This window comes from Carassius gibelio, chromosome A11 (genome assembly GCF_023724105.1).
Source record: "Carassius gibelio isolate Cgi1373 ecotype wild population from Czech Republic chromosome A11, carGib1.2-hapl.c, whole genome shotgun sequence".
NCBI classification, from domain to species: Eukaryota; Metazoa; Chordata; class Actinopteri; order Cypriniformes; family Cyprinidae; genus Carassius; species Carassius gibelio.
Window position 1 is genome coordinate 1242221 of NC_068381.1, and position 17500 is coordinate 1259720.

General features: G+C 34.8%; 2 protein-coding genes across 4 annotated transcripts in view; one reads left to right on the top strand and one right to left on the bottom strand.

The window, feature by feature from the left end:
- LOC128021956 (opsin-5-like) overlaps nt 1–2804 on the top strand; it is a 12995-nt gene extending 10191 nt beyond the window's left edge. For both annotated transcript variants that reach the window (XM_052609059.1, XM_052609060.1), the window contains exon 6: nt 1373–2804. In XM_052609059.1, coding sequence (XP_052465019.1) covers nt 1373–1846 — 474 coding nt within the window. In that variant the 3' untranslated portion in view covers nt 1847–2804. The remainder of the gene's footprint in view (nt 1–1372) is intronic.
- Nucleotides 2805–5176: 2372 nt separating this feature from the next.
- The window catches only part of LOC128021957 (striatin-like), a 30377-nt gene continuing 18053 nt past the window's right edge, over nt 5177–17500 (bottom strand). Inside the window, exons 6-18 of one of the 2 annotated variants that reach the window (XM_052609061.1) lie at nt 16997–17132; nt 16765–16915; nt 16434–16544; nt 14909–15052; nt 14689–14825; nt 13504–13679; nt 12616–12663; nt 12412–12533; nt 12153–12320; nt 10613–10759; nt 10429–10530; nt 9867–9953; nt 5177–7946 (exon numbers count right to left, since the gene is read on the bottom strand). In XM_052609061.1, the coding sequence (XP_052465021.1) occupies nt 7777–7946; nt 9867–9953; nt 10429–10530; nt 10613–10759; nt 12153–12320; nt 12412–12533; nt 12616–12663; nt 13504–13679; nt 14689–14825; nt 14909–15052; nt 16434–16544; nt 16765–16915; nt 16997–17132 (1699 nt within the window). In that variant the 3' untranslated portion in view covers nt 5177–7776. The remainder of the gene's footprint in view (nt 7947–9866; nt 9954–10428; nt 10531–10612; nt 10760–12152; nt 12321–12411; nt 12534–12615; nt 12664–13503; nt 13680–14688; nt 14826–14908; nt 15053–16433; nt 16545–16764; nt 16916–16996; nt 17133–17500) is intronic. The other variant, XM_052609063.1, reaches the window with a different exon arrangement.

The following is a 17500-nucleotide window of genomic DNA, read 5'->3' on the forward strand; positions in this document are numbered from 1 at the left end:
GTTTAAGTGGATCCAGAACTTTAAAACTCTTTTTTTAATGATGAGGTTTAGGGGAAGACGGGCGTTATTAGGAGTGTTTCTGTGCAGGTGAAGGATGCTTCTGCAGAACTCCCCATGCAGAGCTTCTAAAGGGTGTTTGTTCCAGTCTTTACTCGCTGGACCCCAGATCTCGCTTCCATACAGGGCAATGGGCAGAATCACACTATCAAAGATCTTTGTCCAGATTCTGATGGGGATGTTTATTTTAAATAATTTCATTCGTATAGCGTGTAGTGCCCTGCGGGCTTTTATAAGTAATGTTTTAATTGCCAATTTGAAATTTCCAGTGGGAGTTAAAACCAGACCAAGATAAGTATATTGTAAAGTATGTTGAAGTGTGGTGTTGTTTAATGTGAATAGATGTTTATGTTCTAGATTTCTGGGCTTTTTCTGAAATATCATAATCTTAGTTTTTGGGATGTTGACGTCTAAGGCCCAATCCTGGCAGTATTTAGTTAAAATGTCGAGGTTGTTCTGGAGACCTTCTGGTGTTTTAGACAGAATTAGTAAGTCGTCTGCATACAGTAGATATTTGACCTCTGTGTGGTGTAATTGTAGTCCTGGACTGTTCGACTGGTCCAGAAGATCTGCCAGTTCATTGATATAGATGTTAAATAAGGTCGCTGTCTCACTCCTCGCTGTTGAGGAAAATACTCTGTCCTTTGCTGCCCAATTTTTACTGCACATTTATTTTGGTTATACATGTTTTTAATTAAGTCATATATTTTACCCCCTATGCCACTTTGAATGATTTTATAAAATAGTCCATTATGCCAGATAGAGTCAAAAGCCTTCTTAAAATCTATAAAGCATGCAAATATTTTCCCCTCTTTCTTCTGGTGTACATGTTCATTTATGAGCGTGTGTAGTGTGTGAATATGGTCAGTGGTTCGGTGTTTAGGGAGGAAGCCAATCTGAGATTTGCTGATGACATTGTCTCTCTCTCTCTCTCACACTCTCACACAAACATTCTCTCTCTCTCTCTCTCTCTCACACTCTCACACACACATTCTCTCTCTCTCTCACACACACACACACACTCTCACACACCCTCTCTCACACACACATTCTCTCTCTCTCTCTCTCTCACACACACACACAATCACATTCACTCACACACACACACACACAATCACGTTTACATTCAAAAATCTAAATCTAAATTTTAAAGTTAATTTCAATATATGATCTTAAAATATTCATAGTATGTATGATTTAGTTAGAGGGGGAAATATTAGATGTTTTTGTGTCAGAATCAAGTATTTAGGCTCAATTTCTCACTCAGTTTCTCCCCAGTTTTTCTGATTCTGACGATGTTCATCTGTTTTCTCAGGTGTCTATAGTGATCTGCACGGCCTTCATCCTGGCCTGGTCTCCGTACGCGGTCGTGTCCATGTGGTCAGCGTGGGGTTTCCACGTGCCGAGTCTCACCAGCATCTTCACCAGGCTCTTCGCCAAATCCGCCAGCTTCTACAACCCTCTGATCTACTTCGGCCTGAGCTCCAAGTTCCGGCGAGACGTGAGCGTGCTGCTGCCCTGCGGCGGAGAAACCAAAGACGCCGTCAAGCTCAAGCGCTTCAAAGAGTTCAAGGGGAAGGCGGACGGCCAGAGATTCAGAGCCGAGGCCCAAGACAACCACGACTTACACAAGAACGAGAAAAAATACCATCCGGCAAACCCCGCCCCCAGCCCGGACTCAGGGGTGGGCAGTCACCAGGAGACTCCGCCCCCTGCAGGTGCACAGGTGTTCTTCGTCGACGCCCCCGAGCCGTCAGACACACCTGAGTCCGAGTGCATCAGACTCTAGATCACCAGCGCTTACCAGCTTCATTTTATATTTCAGCTACGTCACAAAACGTCATGATCACAAAATGCGTGGAAAGCTATTTTTTTTTTTTATAAATGATGGTTGTGAATGTGAACTGTTGTTTTGTAACAAGTGTGTACGAATAAAGACAGTTTTGTGTTTATATGCTGCTCATTAACATTTTTGCAGAGCGAAAAAAAATCCAGCATTTGATTTAATTGTTAATTGTAGTTAAAGTTAATTTCAACGTTTATTAAATTGAAAGTTATTTCTGTATAAACGTCAGTTTAAAATTATGGGTTTTAAACAGTTATGTAAAAAACATTAAAATGATAATAATAATAGACGCTTTTGTGTATATTCGTAGTGCGTCACATTTTTTTTTATTAAATTAAATTTATGCATTTAGCAGACGCTTTCAAAGCGACTTACAGTGCATTCAGGCTATCAATTTTTACATATCGTGTTCCCGGGGAATCGAACCCACAACCTTGTGCTTGCTTGCTAGCGCTCTACCAGTTGAGCTACAGGAACACTAAGAGTTGTTTAAGTATTTTTTATTTAAGTATTTTTTAGAGTAGCTAAAAATGTTTATAACACTTAAAGCCTTTATGCATAATGCATTTCTTTATGTAATTATTAGTTAATAATATTCAATATTTATCATATGTATTATATTTAAGTTTTTCTTTTCCATGACTGTAATTTTATTTAATTGATCAGAACTGATACCTAACTTATTGCTCATTAATAGATGACATTAATGAAAGTGTTATCTCAGATTTGACTGTTGGGCATTTTCTTTAAACGTGTCTTTAATGAGGTTCTGTAATTTGATGTTTCTCTTTCCATTCCTGCAGCTTTAGTGTCGAGTCAGTGATTTAATATCACCAAAAAACTGAAATTAAGAATTGTCTTGCATTTACATGAGAATAAAAGTGTTCATGCAAAATTAAAATGTCATTCACTAACTCTAATGATGTCATTCTCTTATGAGGTTCAGCTGAATTATCTCGATCAGATGCAAAATTCACTTTTACATGGTGTTTATAAACATATAAATGAGTGTGTGGAAACACCCGCCCTACAGTCATATAAATCTATTCACTTCTTTTTATAATCCCCAAAAACTTACAGTCTCAATTATCAAGCGTTTTGATTTTATGAGTGGTATAGCGTCATATTGCTCAGGCCCCGCCCACCGCCGCTGATGGGCGGTCCCTGTATTAGCATATCTCCACCCTCAGCCAGTTGTGTTGTCCTCATAAGCAATGCAGGTGTTTTGTAGCTAGAGGGAAAAGTGAACATAACAGAGCCCCTGAGGATGCAGTGAATTCGTTTGGTTTTTGATGTAACAGAAAAGAGGGGCGGGGCGAGCAGAGCTCATTATCATTTAAAGAGACACGCACTGAAACAGCAAAATGTTAACAGAACTGTTGTGACAAGGTAAAAGGGTGTTGATTTACATGACCATTGAGGAGTTTAAACCAAAGTATGTTGCAGAAAAAACATGGGCGTGTACTGGAATCATGAAAACCAACAACCACTCAATATTTTTTATCTTTAAACCTTCATTTTTTTATTTACTTTTTTTTCCTTCTAACTTTAACCTAACTGTTAGACAAACTGACTCACAAGAATAACCAGCCATACAAATTGAGAACAACAGTATAAATAAATCAATGTAAAAATACAAATATATACGCTGCCTGTCAAAAGTTTGGGATCAGTAAGGTTTTAATTCAATAAAGATATATATATATATATATATATATATATATATATATATATATATATATACATATATTTAATTAGACATGCTCAAATATCGCATTTATTTAGTAAAATATATATATATATATTCTCTTTGAAAATATAATTTCTTACATTTTACAATATAATTGAGTTTACTATCTTTAAAAAAAAAAAAATCAATTTAACATTCTGGTGGAAGGTTTTTTTTTTTTTTTTGAGTACAATTTTTTTCTAAATTTGCTGGATCACAAATTAAAGTATATCATATTTCAGAAAAATTATGGGACACTGAAGCAAATACAGATAAATTGCTCTATTAAAATTACTTAAATTATTTAAAATCTAATACACTCACAAATGTAGGCTATTAAACTGTATCAAAATCATAAATGTCCAAAGAAAAAAAAAACTGAGAATACAACAATAATTTGGTTAAAATTTACAATAGGTTCCATTAATGTATCAACTAACATGATCAAACAATGAACAATACATTACATAATTTATTAATCTTTGTTAATGTTAGTTCATAAAAATACAGTCGTTCATTGTTAATATTAATTCACAGTGCATTAACTAATGTTAACCAGCAATTAGATTGTACAGTAAAATTGTGAAATATTATTATGATGTAAAACATCTGTTTTTTTATGTGAATCTGTTAAAGTGTAATTTATTTCTGTGATGCTCCGCTGTATTTTCAGCATCATTCCTCCAGTCTTCAGTGTCACATGATCTTCAGAAATCATTTGTAATATAAATGTTTGTAAATTTAGTCACTTTGATCAATTTAATGCATCCTTGATGAATAAAAGTATTAATAAAAAATCATAAATACTGACCCCAAACTTTAATATGGTGGTATTTTACAAAGGCTCTCATTCAAATATGTTTTTTTTTTAATAAGATATAAAAAGAAATAAATAATAATTACTATTATTATTATATCAAAATAATGCATTATATATATATATATATATATATATATATATATGTATATATATATATATATATATATATATACGTAGCTCTTAGAAGAGATGAGATATATAAAATATAAGGAAAAAAACATAAATAAAATACATTATTACTACTACTACTATTAGTATATATAAATAATTTCTGGCATTAATTGCTTTTAGTTAAAAGTTTAGTAGTTTCAAATGTGTCCTGCAGCACCATCTGGTGGCTGAACTGAACTACTGCGACAGCATCTGTCCCCTTCATCTGTGGACTCGTGATGGGCGAACCGAATCTTTTGAGTCAATTGAACAAATTGCTTAGCCAAATGATTCACTGATTCGAAACGACTCCTGCTGGTCAGAACTGTGTAAATGCAACAAAAAACTCAAGCCAGGTGAGCACAAAAACACCTTTTACGAACCAATTGCATTGTTTATCGCAATAATAGTATATTAAATGCAATTAACTAATTATTTAATACCATAAAGTAAGAAGTGTCTCTATAATATGTGTTTTTATTCATTTGCAGGACTTGTTTTGTTTGTGGAGTTTAACGGCATTTTCAGTAACCTGTAAAAGGAAAAACTATCAAACAGAAAAACCAAACACAAGTGAAATACAACATATTTTTTATTATTGTATTATATTGATAAATGTCCATCTGAAGGGGGAAAAAGGAGAATACAACAAGAAATCAAGAATAAACTGTAATATCAATGATAAAATATGTACAAGAGGAGTATAGCATTTATTAACACAATCTTTCCAAACTCTCTCTATACAACCAAAGGGTTAAAAGTACGTCCCATCGTGATGTCACCGTCCACTCATCCAATCACATCGCCTCAACATTCCCTTTCGAATAATCTGTTGTTTCCGGTTACGTCAATCGATCAGTAACAAAATAATCAAATCGCATTAATTAATAGCACTTCAGTATCTTCAGTAGCCGAGTTCCCATCTCTGACCAGCAGGTGGCGCAAACTAATCTCTCCTGCGCGACTAGTATCTCAAATATTGGTTAATCTTCACTGTTAGCTTCGCAAGTTAATATACACTGTATTCTGGTTCATAAATAGATTGTTGATCAATACTTTAAAACTATACAAACTGATATTCTTTCTTATATATCTAAAATTAATACGCACCAAAATGAACGAAATGAGAAAATATATTTACTAGTACGAAAACACGCACGCTGTTCCCTATCAACCCCATCAGTCGTCTGTGCACGAGCTTAACGTCAAGGGCGCCTCAGATTTAAAACACTGCAGGAAATGTAAAAGAGCAGCTCAGACATTCATCGCGGTGTTTTACGCAGAAAGTCATGGATTTGTATGGAAGGACGTTTTCGCAATGGAATATATATATATAATTCTAACTTTCAAACTCGCAATTAAAATAGAAACTCAGATTTCTGAGAAAAAAAGTCTTATTTGTGAGGTATAAACTTGTGAGATGTAAATTCACAATTCAGATTTTTTTTCGCAGAATTGCGAGTTTTGTTGCAATTATGAGTTTAATATATATTCGTAATATAGAAATTAAGAATTGCAGGATATAATTTCGCAATTTTCCACACAATTCTAAATTACATCATGCAATTATGAATTTATTTCTTAGAATTTCGAATTTACATTTTACAATTCACAGAAAAAAAACTAAAATGGTAATTTTAAATTTTTTATCTCGCAATTCGAATATAAACAAATAATACAAACTCAGAATTTTTAGAAAATTCACAAAAGTTTTTTGTATTTTTTTGGCCACAGAATAATAATAATAAAAAAATGTAAGAGGTAATTGCGACTTATGGCAATTTAATCGCAATCCGTTTTTAACTTTCGCAACAGAAGATCGCGTTTTATCTCACGATTTTAGATCTCACAACCTGAATGCCCAAATTGTTTGATATAAAATAAAAATTCTGATAAAAAATCGTAATAACGTAAAAAAAAAAATGTGGCAGAAAAAAATCTCGCGATTACTTTATTTCTTCGTGTTTGTCTAAACTAGTCCATTATCATCATTTGGTAGATAAGCGAACTCGCAACGCTTTTCACAGCCCTGAATCAAACACATAAACACTTCGCTCGACTTGTAGTGCTCATGTCATCAGTTAAAAGCAAACAATTCCCAATAAAAGCAGACACACACACACACACACACACACACACACACACAGTTCAAGTAATCACAGACAAATTCAAATAAACCAGAAGAGTTTTAAATAAAAATCCTCGACCTGCAGGAACCTCGGGTTTCGGTCTATTTGCAACCATAAAATGATAAAAAAAAACACTAGTATCCGCTTCAAAACATCACATATAAAATAGATTTCAAATCATTTTCACCTAAAAGAGAAGGGATGAGTGAGCGATGTGATGTTTAACTACAACCGCTCGTCCCTTCCTGAAGCTAAATCCTAATGCATTTGGCATTACAGGCAAAACAAGGCCTTAAAAATAAATAAACATACAGATCTCAGACAAATATAGACTTCTGAATCGTTGTACTGTTATGAGTACAGCTTGTCAAAAACTGCAACACTATTATAAGACTTTCGCGCATTATCACTTTGACGAAGTTCAACGAATATTCAGAAACGGCTCTAAATCTAGTCAAATGATTGAGATTTTGTCTCAACATCACTGCGTTGAGATGACTTTGAACACAAACATGTAGAAATTTAGTACTTTGTCTGAGCTGCAAGAGTTATTTTTATGTTATATTATGTACAATACGATTTAGACATGAGAAGCATTCAATTTGAGTCTTTTAATTCAATGCATTTCGTCCGTTTTGGTTTAGGATTTGGACCTTGCGTGAGAAACGTAACCGAGCTTAACTTTCCATCCGAATAATATGATGCATTTAATGAGTTTGAAACATCGACAGGGTTTGTTTTCCCTCGAAGAGAATCCACGCTTTGAAACAAAAGGCACGTCATTTTAAAAGGAGCGAACGCTAGACGGGAAAACCAGAGATGGAGGAGGAGAAGAGAAACTCAAGGAAAAACTATAGAAGTGTGGGAAGCACCCAACTTCCTGTGAGGCTGAACGGAGATGTTCCTCCGTGTGTGTCGACTTCCCCTCGAGCACCCAGGCCTGCCCGGTTCATCAGAGCAGAGGTCACGGTCTCGGCCTTCCTGTCCGTGTTCAGGCCTCACCGCGCAGGAGTTTGTGGAGGCAGTTTCGGTCGGAGGTCGAAGGTCATACGAAGACTTTGGCGAGGGCGTCGGCTCCCGCGCTGCCGATGTAGCACTTGGTGGGATGGAACGCCACGTCGTTGATGGACTCGTCGAACTTCTTCCTGTGAGCCGTGAACTCCTGGATGCACGTCTTGCTCTCCATGTTCCAGAGACGCACCGAGCAGTCGTGACCTGAGACACAATCAACATCCGCTCATCGAACAGATATTACAAAACAGTAAAACATTTCAGAAATATATACAATAACGCTTTTTTAAATGATTATTGAAATATAAACCACCAGTAGATGGCGTGGAGTCACTGTGTTAATGAGTGATTCATTCAATTGATTTGTTCAAACGACTGATTCATTCAGTCTTGATAAATGAGTCACTGATTCATTCACTCACTCAGTTCGCTCAAATAACAGATTTATACGGTATATGAATGTGTCTCTGAATCACTGTCTCACTCGATTTGTTCAAATATGTAGATCAATTGAAAAATGAAGTGAGTGTTTTTATGAATGAGTCACTGAAACATTGACTCACTTGATTCATTAAAACAGCTGATTAATGAGCCAGTCACTGTCTTGACGAATGAGTCACTGAATCACTGAATCAGCCAATTTGTTTAAAAATGCGGATTCATTCAGAAACAAAGCAAGTCGCTGCATTAATGACTCATTGAATCACAGACTCACTCGATTTGTTCAAATATGTAGATTAATTAAAAAATGAAGCAAGTGACCGTCTTGATGAATGAGTCAATGATTCATTCACTCACTCCATTCGTTCAAATAGCAGATTTATGTTTCATGAATGTGTCGCTGAATCACTGCATTTATGAGTCATTGAATCACAGACTCACTCCATCTGTTTAAATATATGGATTCATTCAAAAATGAAGCAAGGGACTGTTTTTATGAATGAGTCACTGAATCATTGGCTCACTCGATTCATTAAAACAGCTGATTCATGAGCCAGTCACTGTTTTTGTTTTTTTGAAGGAGTCATTAGATCACTAACTCAGCCAATTTGTTTAAAAATGTGGATTCATTCAGAAACAAAGCAAGTCACTCAATTGAAGAGTCACTGAATCAGACTCACTCGATTTGTTCAAATATGTAGATTAATTAAAAAATTCAGCAAGTGACTGTTTATGAAACAGTAATTGAATCATTGGCTCACTCGATTGGTTCAAATGACTGATTTATTCACAACTGAAGCAAGTGACCGTCTTGATGAATGAGTCACTGATTCATTCACTCACTCAATTCGTTCAAATAACAGATTTTATGAATGTGTCTCTGAATCACTGACTCCGCTATTTTTGTTAAAAATATGGATTCATTCAAAAACTAAACAAGTGACTGCATTTATGAGTCATTGAATCACAGACTCACTCCATCTGTTCAAATATATGGATTCATTCAAAAATGAAGCAAGTGACTGTTTTTATGAATGAGTCACTGAATCATTGACTCACTCGATTCATTCAAACAGGTGATTCATTAGCCATCGACTGTCTTTACGAATGAGTCATTGAATCACTGACTCATCCAATTTGTTCAAAAACGGGGATTCATTCAGAAACAAAGCAAGTGACTGCATTTATGAATGAGTCACTGAATCATTACATTTACAGTTATGTATTTCGCAGATGCTTTTATCCAAAGCGACTTACTTACGACTTATTCAGGCAATACATTTCTTTACCAGTATGTGTGTTCCCTGGGAACTGAACCCATGACACAGGAACATTGACTCGATTCGTTCAAAAAACGTATTAAATGCATTAATAATGTTAACACATTTTTTCCACCAAGTAATGCATTAAATTAACATGGCCCTACTTATTATTATTATTATTATAAGAAAAACCTGAAAATGCAAGAAAATTATCAGGTTTTCCATCTAGTCGTGAAGACAAAACATAAACATTAACATACATGCACACGCACACACACACACACCATAAACTGAACAATTAAGGTGTTTATATGTAAACCATAATCATAACCATTTATGAGCCATTTATGACCTGATTAAAGAACACCATTAGTGTTCAGCATCGCTGTGTAGAGTAAAGCTGATGTTGTGGAGTACTTACTACCAGACATCAGATAGAGACCGTTGGGATCCACCGCTAGACTGGTGACCGCTTCCAGATGAGCCACCATCGAGTGAATCAACTTGCCTGAGAACAGACAGAAACACATATTAATACAAACAGAAAAAATAACATTCTAATGTTTTTTAAGTTTCTTATATGTTTTGGGTCTTACATGTTTTTTTCTCTGCTTTTATAAAAGAAATTAATACTTATATAGATCAGAGATGCATTAAATTGATCAAAAGTGACAGTAAAGGCATTTATAATGTAACAAGATTTCCATTTCAATTAAATGCTGTTCTTTTGAACTTTCTGTTCATCTGTGAATCCTGAAAAAATCCACAAAAATATTGTGCAGCACGATGAATATCATATCACAACAATCATGTGACACTGAAGACTGGAGGAATGATGCTGAAAATACAGCGGAGCATCACAGAAATAAATTACACTTTAACACAGATTCACACAGAAAACAGCTGATTAAATTCCAATAATATTTCACAATTTAATACTATGTTTTTGATCAAATAAACGCATCAATGGTTGAAAGAGTCACCTGTGTTGTTGTCGTAGAAGCGGATGTGTCGGTCCTCCTGTGCTGTGATGCTGATGGGAAGCGTCGGGTGACTGAGCACTTTATTAATCTGACACGGTGCATCTGAACATCAAACACATCAAGGTCAGAGAGCATCATGGGACTGCTCCAGTCTATAATGATAAAGGTGGTGTAGGTGAAGTACCGGGTTCTCCGGCGGCTCGCGACTCGAGCTCCAGCACCAGCTGTCGTGTCTCCATGTTGAAGATCCCCGTCCGGCCGTTAGTGAAGGATGTGACCATGTGAGCCGGATCACTGCAGACCAGATCCAGCGACGACGGGACGCCCAGCTCTGCACAACACAAGGACATCAGTCACTCACAGCTGAAATCACCTGGACAGAATAATCATGAACAACCAAACAATTCCTAAACTCGATTCAAGTAAAAAAATAAAAAAAGTTATTTAATTTTATGTGCAGTAAATTGTCTTTTTTGTTTGGTAAGACTATTATTTTGGGGTTTGTTCATCAAAAAAAAATGTAAGTAGTTAATTAATTTATTTAAAATATTTGTAGTTGGTAAAATATTAGTCAAAAAAGCATGCACAGCTCCTAAAAAAACATGCCTGTAGGTGTTCATCCAAAAAAAAAAAAAAAACAACAACAATGTAACAAGTAAAACATTATTTAAATGAATAGTTAAATGTTTCAATTAATTAATTAAATTGTTTGCATCTGTAGCAAAATATTTTGGAGGTCTATTTCAATGCTAAAATATATTTCTTGAATAAAATAAAAAAAATATATATTTTTTTTGTACTGTGAATACAGTCAGAGAAGATGCTGAAATCATTTAACCATCACCATTAATAAAGTAATAAAACACCAAAAAGGATCATTCAATCATAAAAAAATAAAAAACAATGAAATCAATTTTGTAAACTGATGTGTGTTAAAACATTCTTTAGCTTTTTGAGACTCATTATTGAGGTCAACATGAAACACTAAATATTACAAATTAAATATATAAATAATACATATAAAAATATCTATCTTTCTATATATACACACACACAATATATAAATATAAATAAGCCAAAAAAAAAAAAAAAAAAATTAACCTAAATGGTAATACATAAAAAACTAAAAACTGAATAATAAAAAAGTTAAAACTAAATAGTAATATTTAAAAAACTACTAAAAACGTAAATACTGATATACAAATAAATAAAAAAATAAAAAAATGATATACTGTAAACACTGTATAACTTAAATTTATTAAAAAAAAAAAAAAGCACAAACAATTACAAAAAAAAAAAACTAAATTTAATTGAAAAGAAAGTATTGAAATAAAATCTAGTTTAAAATATGAACCAATCCCCTAAATCATTAAGTAATAAAATCCTTCATTCAAAAAAAACCCCAAATAAAATAAAATTAATTTTGTAAACTGATTTTAAGACTCATTTTGGAGTCACTTCATAAAACAAACAAAATATTACAAATTATATATTAAAATATTAAATAAAATATTTTTTTTGTAAACTGCCCTGTGGTCTCATTCTGTAACTTTTACGAAAAAGTACAACATTTTTGTAAACAGATGTGTGGTAAATCACTCTTCACACAAACTAAAGCTCCTTCAGATTGTAAAGTTCTGTGTGTGTGTATCTGTGTGTGTGTGCGTGTGTGTGTGTGTGTGTGTGCGTGTGTGTGTGTGTGTGTGTGTGTGTGTGGTCAGTACCTCTGTCCTGGTTGAAGACGGCGAGGGCAGGGGCAGGATCTGCTGCGCTCCAGAGCCTCACCGTCCCGTCAGCAGAACACGACAGCAGTCTGTGATGAGCCGAGCTGTACACCAAACCCCAGACTGCATCTGTGTGTCCGGAGAGAGCCCCCCGCAGCACCGACGGCTCTGCAGCAGACACAGACACACACCGTCACACACACACACACACACACACACACAGAGACTCACTGACGTCTGCAGCGGATCAGGGACGCACCGTACGAGTCGTACGGATCGATGTTGGGGCTCGGTGTGTTCCAGCACTGGATGGACGCGTCCAGACCGCCGCTGAAACACTGCTCACCGCTGGAGCTCATCACCACACACAGAACCGGACCCCTGACACCACACCAGACAGAAACCACATCACACAGCTGCTGGTTTATCCTGCTAAAGAGATCTGAACCGGATTCACACGCACCTGTGAGCCCTGAACGTGTAGATGGGCTCCACATCCAGAGCAGCGCACCTGAAACAACAACAACAACAACAACATCATCATCCACCCGTCACACCGACCCACAGGATATCATCATCATCAACACATTTATTAAATAAAGATCAAAGGACAAAGTCTCTATTTATCATTTATTATAAGCTGAGGCACTGTGATTACTAACTACTGAAACACAAATAAAAACAAATGAAACATAAATAGTACTATTAAAATAAATAGGCCAAAATAAACAACTGATAATGAAACTGAAATATAAATAATAATGATTTAAAAAAAAAAACGGAAATAAAAACGCTGAATTTTAAATTTAAGCACTGAAATTTCTTACTGGAAATAAAATAAATAAAAAATAATTAAATATTAATAATATTTAAAATCATAATAAAAACCTAAAAAATAAATTAGTGAAAATTATAAAAACCTTAAATAAAATGCAAATAAAATAAATCATAACTAAATAGCAATATATTTTTAAAAAAATTGAAAATATATTCAGTATAAAAAAACCTAAAGTAAAAGTGAAATAAAAAAATGAAACCTAAACTTAATATATATATATATATATAAAATCTATCAAAAACCTGAAAACAGAATTCTTTTTTTTTTACTTAAATAGTAATATAAAAAAAAAAAAACTAATAAAAAGTAAACTAATACTGAAACAAAAATAAATTCATTAATGAAAAACTGATATACTGTAAATATGAATGTTTAAATTCAATATATATAATTTTTTTAAAATTACAAAAGCACATAAAAACAACAACAACAACAAAATTAAAAACTAAATTTGAATGAAAACAAAGTTTAGAAATAAAATCTAGTTTAAAATCTGAATCAAGCTCCTCTCACTTCTTGGCCGGAGCAGTTTTCTGCAGGTTCCACATCTTGAGCGTGTGATCTTCAGACGCGGTGATCAGAACCGGCTCGATGGGGTGAAACACAAGACCACGGATCGAATCAAAGTGGTTCCTGAGCGTGAACTTGGGGTTCCACGTCTTCCGCAGGGCGTCTTTATTATTAGTGATCTGAGAAAAACAGGAAACATTCACAAATACAGTACATCTACACTCAAATTAATACCAGCTCTCATTTCACCAACAATTTCTGACTACTCGATCAGATTATTTGTGTATTATATATATATACTCATGTATGTAAACCAGCATACCGCAGCTGCAAACATAAATTCACTTAATTAAAATATTAATAAATGTTTTGCATAAATAGTTTTGGCCGAGCACCACAGTGATTACAGTTGACTACAATTACATGAACTAAAATAAAATAAAATATCATCTAACCGCTTTCATTATGATTAATTATAAACATCATAAATCTGGTAAAAGTTTAACATTTTTAACAAACTAACAATGATCCCATAAACCCATTACAATAAACGTTTCGACTTAGTTTTGTCTTTATTTATGAGAAACTAAATAAAAACAAAATAACAAGAGAACTAAAATTTAATGATAATATCTTGAATTATTTTAGTAGTATATTTTAGTTTTCATTTTATTTTTTAATTAAATGTAATTATTATTTTTTTCATTTTAAACATTTATTTTTTACTATTTTTGTTGTTAGCTTTTAATTTTTTTTATAATTTTTCTTTTTTTTTTTTTGTATTTCAACAAAAATAAGAACTCTTGCCTTTGCAACAAGCTGAAATAAGTTTGCTTTTTAAATTAAAATCTATTTAACTAAATTTAAGTATTTATTTAAACTTAAATTAAAATGACCGGAATTTTTTTTTTTTTTTTTTTACATATATTATAACATACAATATATATTATAAAAATAACAAAATAACAGTTTTTTCTTAATATTTTGAAATAGATTAAATTTTTTGTAATTCAGATTTTTTGCTTTTTTCTTTAGTTATTTTATTTTATTTTTATTTTAGTACTTCAACTTTAAACAAAAGTCAGAGATGTTGCAATGGCCACTACCTGAAATGAATAACGTGTCAGTTTTGTCCCGTTCATGTGTATCTGGTCTGCAGTAATGAGTGTGTTTCTGGTGTGGACTCACGTCGTAGGACAGACTCTCGGCCTCGTTGGCCACGGTGAGTCCGGCCAGCTCTCCGAGACCCAGCTCGCTCTCCAGCGTCTCATCCGTCCCCATGATGAAGGACTTCCCCGAGGACGGGGGGAACGTGAGCGCCTCTACTGTGAAACACACACACACAGGTCAGCACACACACACACACACACACACACACACACAGCAGCGGAGCCTGAGCCACACATACCCTCATCGGTGCGTCCCAGCGGGGGGTCACTGAGGCGGGGCAAGCTGGGACGGGCCGGAGGAGCCACCGGCGGCTGGATGGACGACAGATCCTCGGCGTCTCGCAGGTTCGCTAACATATCCTGCAGCTTACAGCGGTTCGGCCCTGAAACACACCACAACAAACCCAGGACAGATTCAGCCCACCTTCGACTAAGACTTTTATTTTTAACATTTCTAATCAGTAAAAACAAGCATTTCTCTGTCTATGCTTTACTAGACCAGAGATGCACAACTTTTTTAAAACGAAGAGCTAAAAATCTATTGAGGTGAGATAAAAGTAAACGTTGCACATATCAAATTATAGCTAAATATATAATTTATTTCAATAATTAGACATTTAAATAGCAATTCTGACTAAATTTTCAAAAAATTCCAGATTCACTTTATTTTACAAAGTAAAATAAGTACAAAAAAAGTACATTAGAAATAGAGATACAGGATGCTGATTTTATTGCTGTCTAAATCAGAATTTCTGCCGTTTTCTACATTTAGATAATAAACACTGTTACAGTTATATAACTATATTATATAAAAAAGTACTTTTTTTTTTTTTACAATTTACCCCAAAATTTTAATAAATATGTATATTTTAAATATTTTTAAAAAATTCACTTATGTTACAAAAAATAAAATAAAATAAAAAGTAAAACAAAATTGTATTAGAAATGAAAATAAGTTGTTTTAATTGCTGTCTAAATTAGAATTTTATCTCCCAATCCAGGAGAAAATCTGATACTAAACACTGCTAAATAACATTTTTATATTAATATTTTATATTCAAATTTATTAAAGATTATTTTTAATTTTTATTATTAAACAAATTTAAATAACTTTTAGACTTAAAATACTGCTCTAGTTTTTGTTAAGATTTTTAAATTAAATTTTAAATTGATTTTAGTTCAAGTTAAAATAAAAAGCAAAATTAGAGCAGCATTTTTTATTTTCAATTAACATGTTTTTTATTTGAAGCAGTGTAAATGGTTTTTATAGCTTTTTTTTTTTTGATTTACTTAACTATAATAACTGTGATCAAAAGTCATCAAAGGTCAACTCTGGTCATCTCTGGTCTAGAGTTCAGCTTTAACTGTGTTTCTTGGTCTGGGAGGACTGTTTTGTGATGGAGGGATTGAACACGACTAAATCAGAATGAAATGACAGAAATGAAGTACTGGAATAAAAATCAGTGAGGAAAAAATAAAGAGTGGATTGATAAAGTAAGCAGCGTTCGCTGAAGTCCCATCTGAACATTCTTACAGTGGAAGCAGGGAAGGGGGCGGAGCCTTGTTTATACACACGCCCCATTCACAGGGGGGGAGGAGCAAACAAGCCACACCCCTCTCAGAGCACCAGCATAAATGCAAAGGGAGCAGCAGAAATGAGCAGCTGAAGAGCAAAATGAAGAAGGGGAAAAGAAACGATAGATGCAGCTGGATCCTGGAAGAAATAAAAGAGTGAAGAAAGCGAGAGGTTCCTGTCCCACTTACTCTTCACCCCTTTCTTGCCCTTGCGCTCCTTCTTGTACTGTTCCTTGAGTTTAGAGATCAGACCCTCATCCACGTCCCAGGACTCAGACGAGGGGCTCTGCTCTTCCTTCTCTACACGGAGGAGGGAGGAAGACACGTTACACGCTACACGCCTGACTCACACTGAACATGACATGGACATCTGCCCTAATCGGTTTCAGCTCGATGAGTTTATTGCTCTCTAAATAAGGATTTCAGCCGTTTTCTATCTCAATCAGCCAGATGATACACCCTGCTATACAGGAAGTGGACATGTGCTGGTGTTTTTAGCAGGAAGGGAGCGGACTCTCACCCCAGTCGGAGGACGGCGCTTCGGACGAGCCCTCCATGTCCTCACTGTTGGCCAGGAAGTCGAATCCCTTCAGGACCTCGTCTGTGTCCAAGTCATCGCTCATGTCAGCTGAGGAAGAGGAGGGAGACGGAGACACCTTCCTCCTCACCATCTAGGACAGGAAGAGGACGTGTGAGCGAGGGCAGAGGGTGTAACTCACATCTTCTGGCTCTCCGTCTGAACATTAACTCACGGTGGAGAGGTCCACCACGCTCTTGTTCTGTCCCTCGCTGTCTTCATCCTCGTCTTCATCGCTGAACTCTGCGGCTGCTTTCTCGATGAACTTGAAGGCTTCCAGCACCGAGACGGAGTCCGTCATCTCCGCTTTACTGCGGGTCCAATCCACAAACACACAGAGATCAGACAGAGACAGAAGAGCATCACACTCGCATTCCACCGACACACACAAAGACTGATCTGTCTCTAGTGAGTTCAACTAACAAACAAATAAATAAAGCAATAAAGCTAACAGAGGCCGATATATCTTTAAAATAAAATAGTAAATAAAATAAAATGAAATAAAATAAAATAAAAAAGGTAACAAGAGGCCGATATATCTTCAGGGAGATAAAATAAAATAAAATAAAAAGGCAACAGATGCCGATATATATTCAGGGAGATAAAATTAAAAAAAATAAATAAAATAAAATAAAATAAAAAATAAAAGCTAACAGACGCCGATATATCTTCAGGGAGA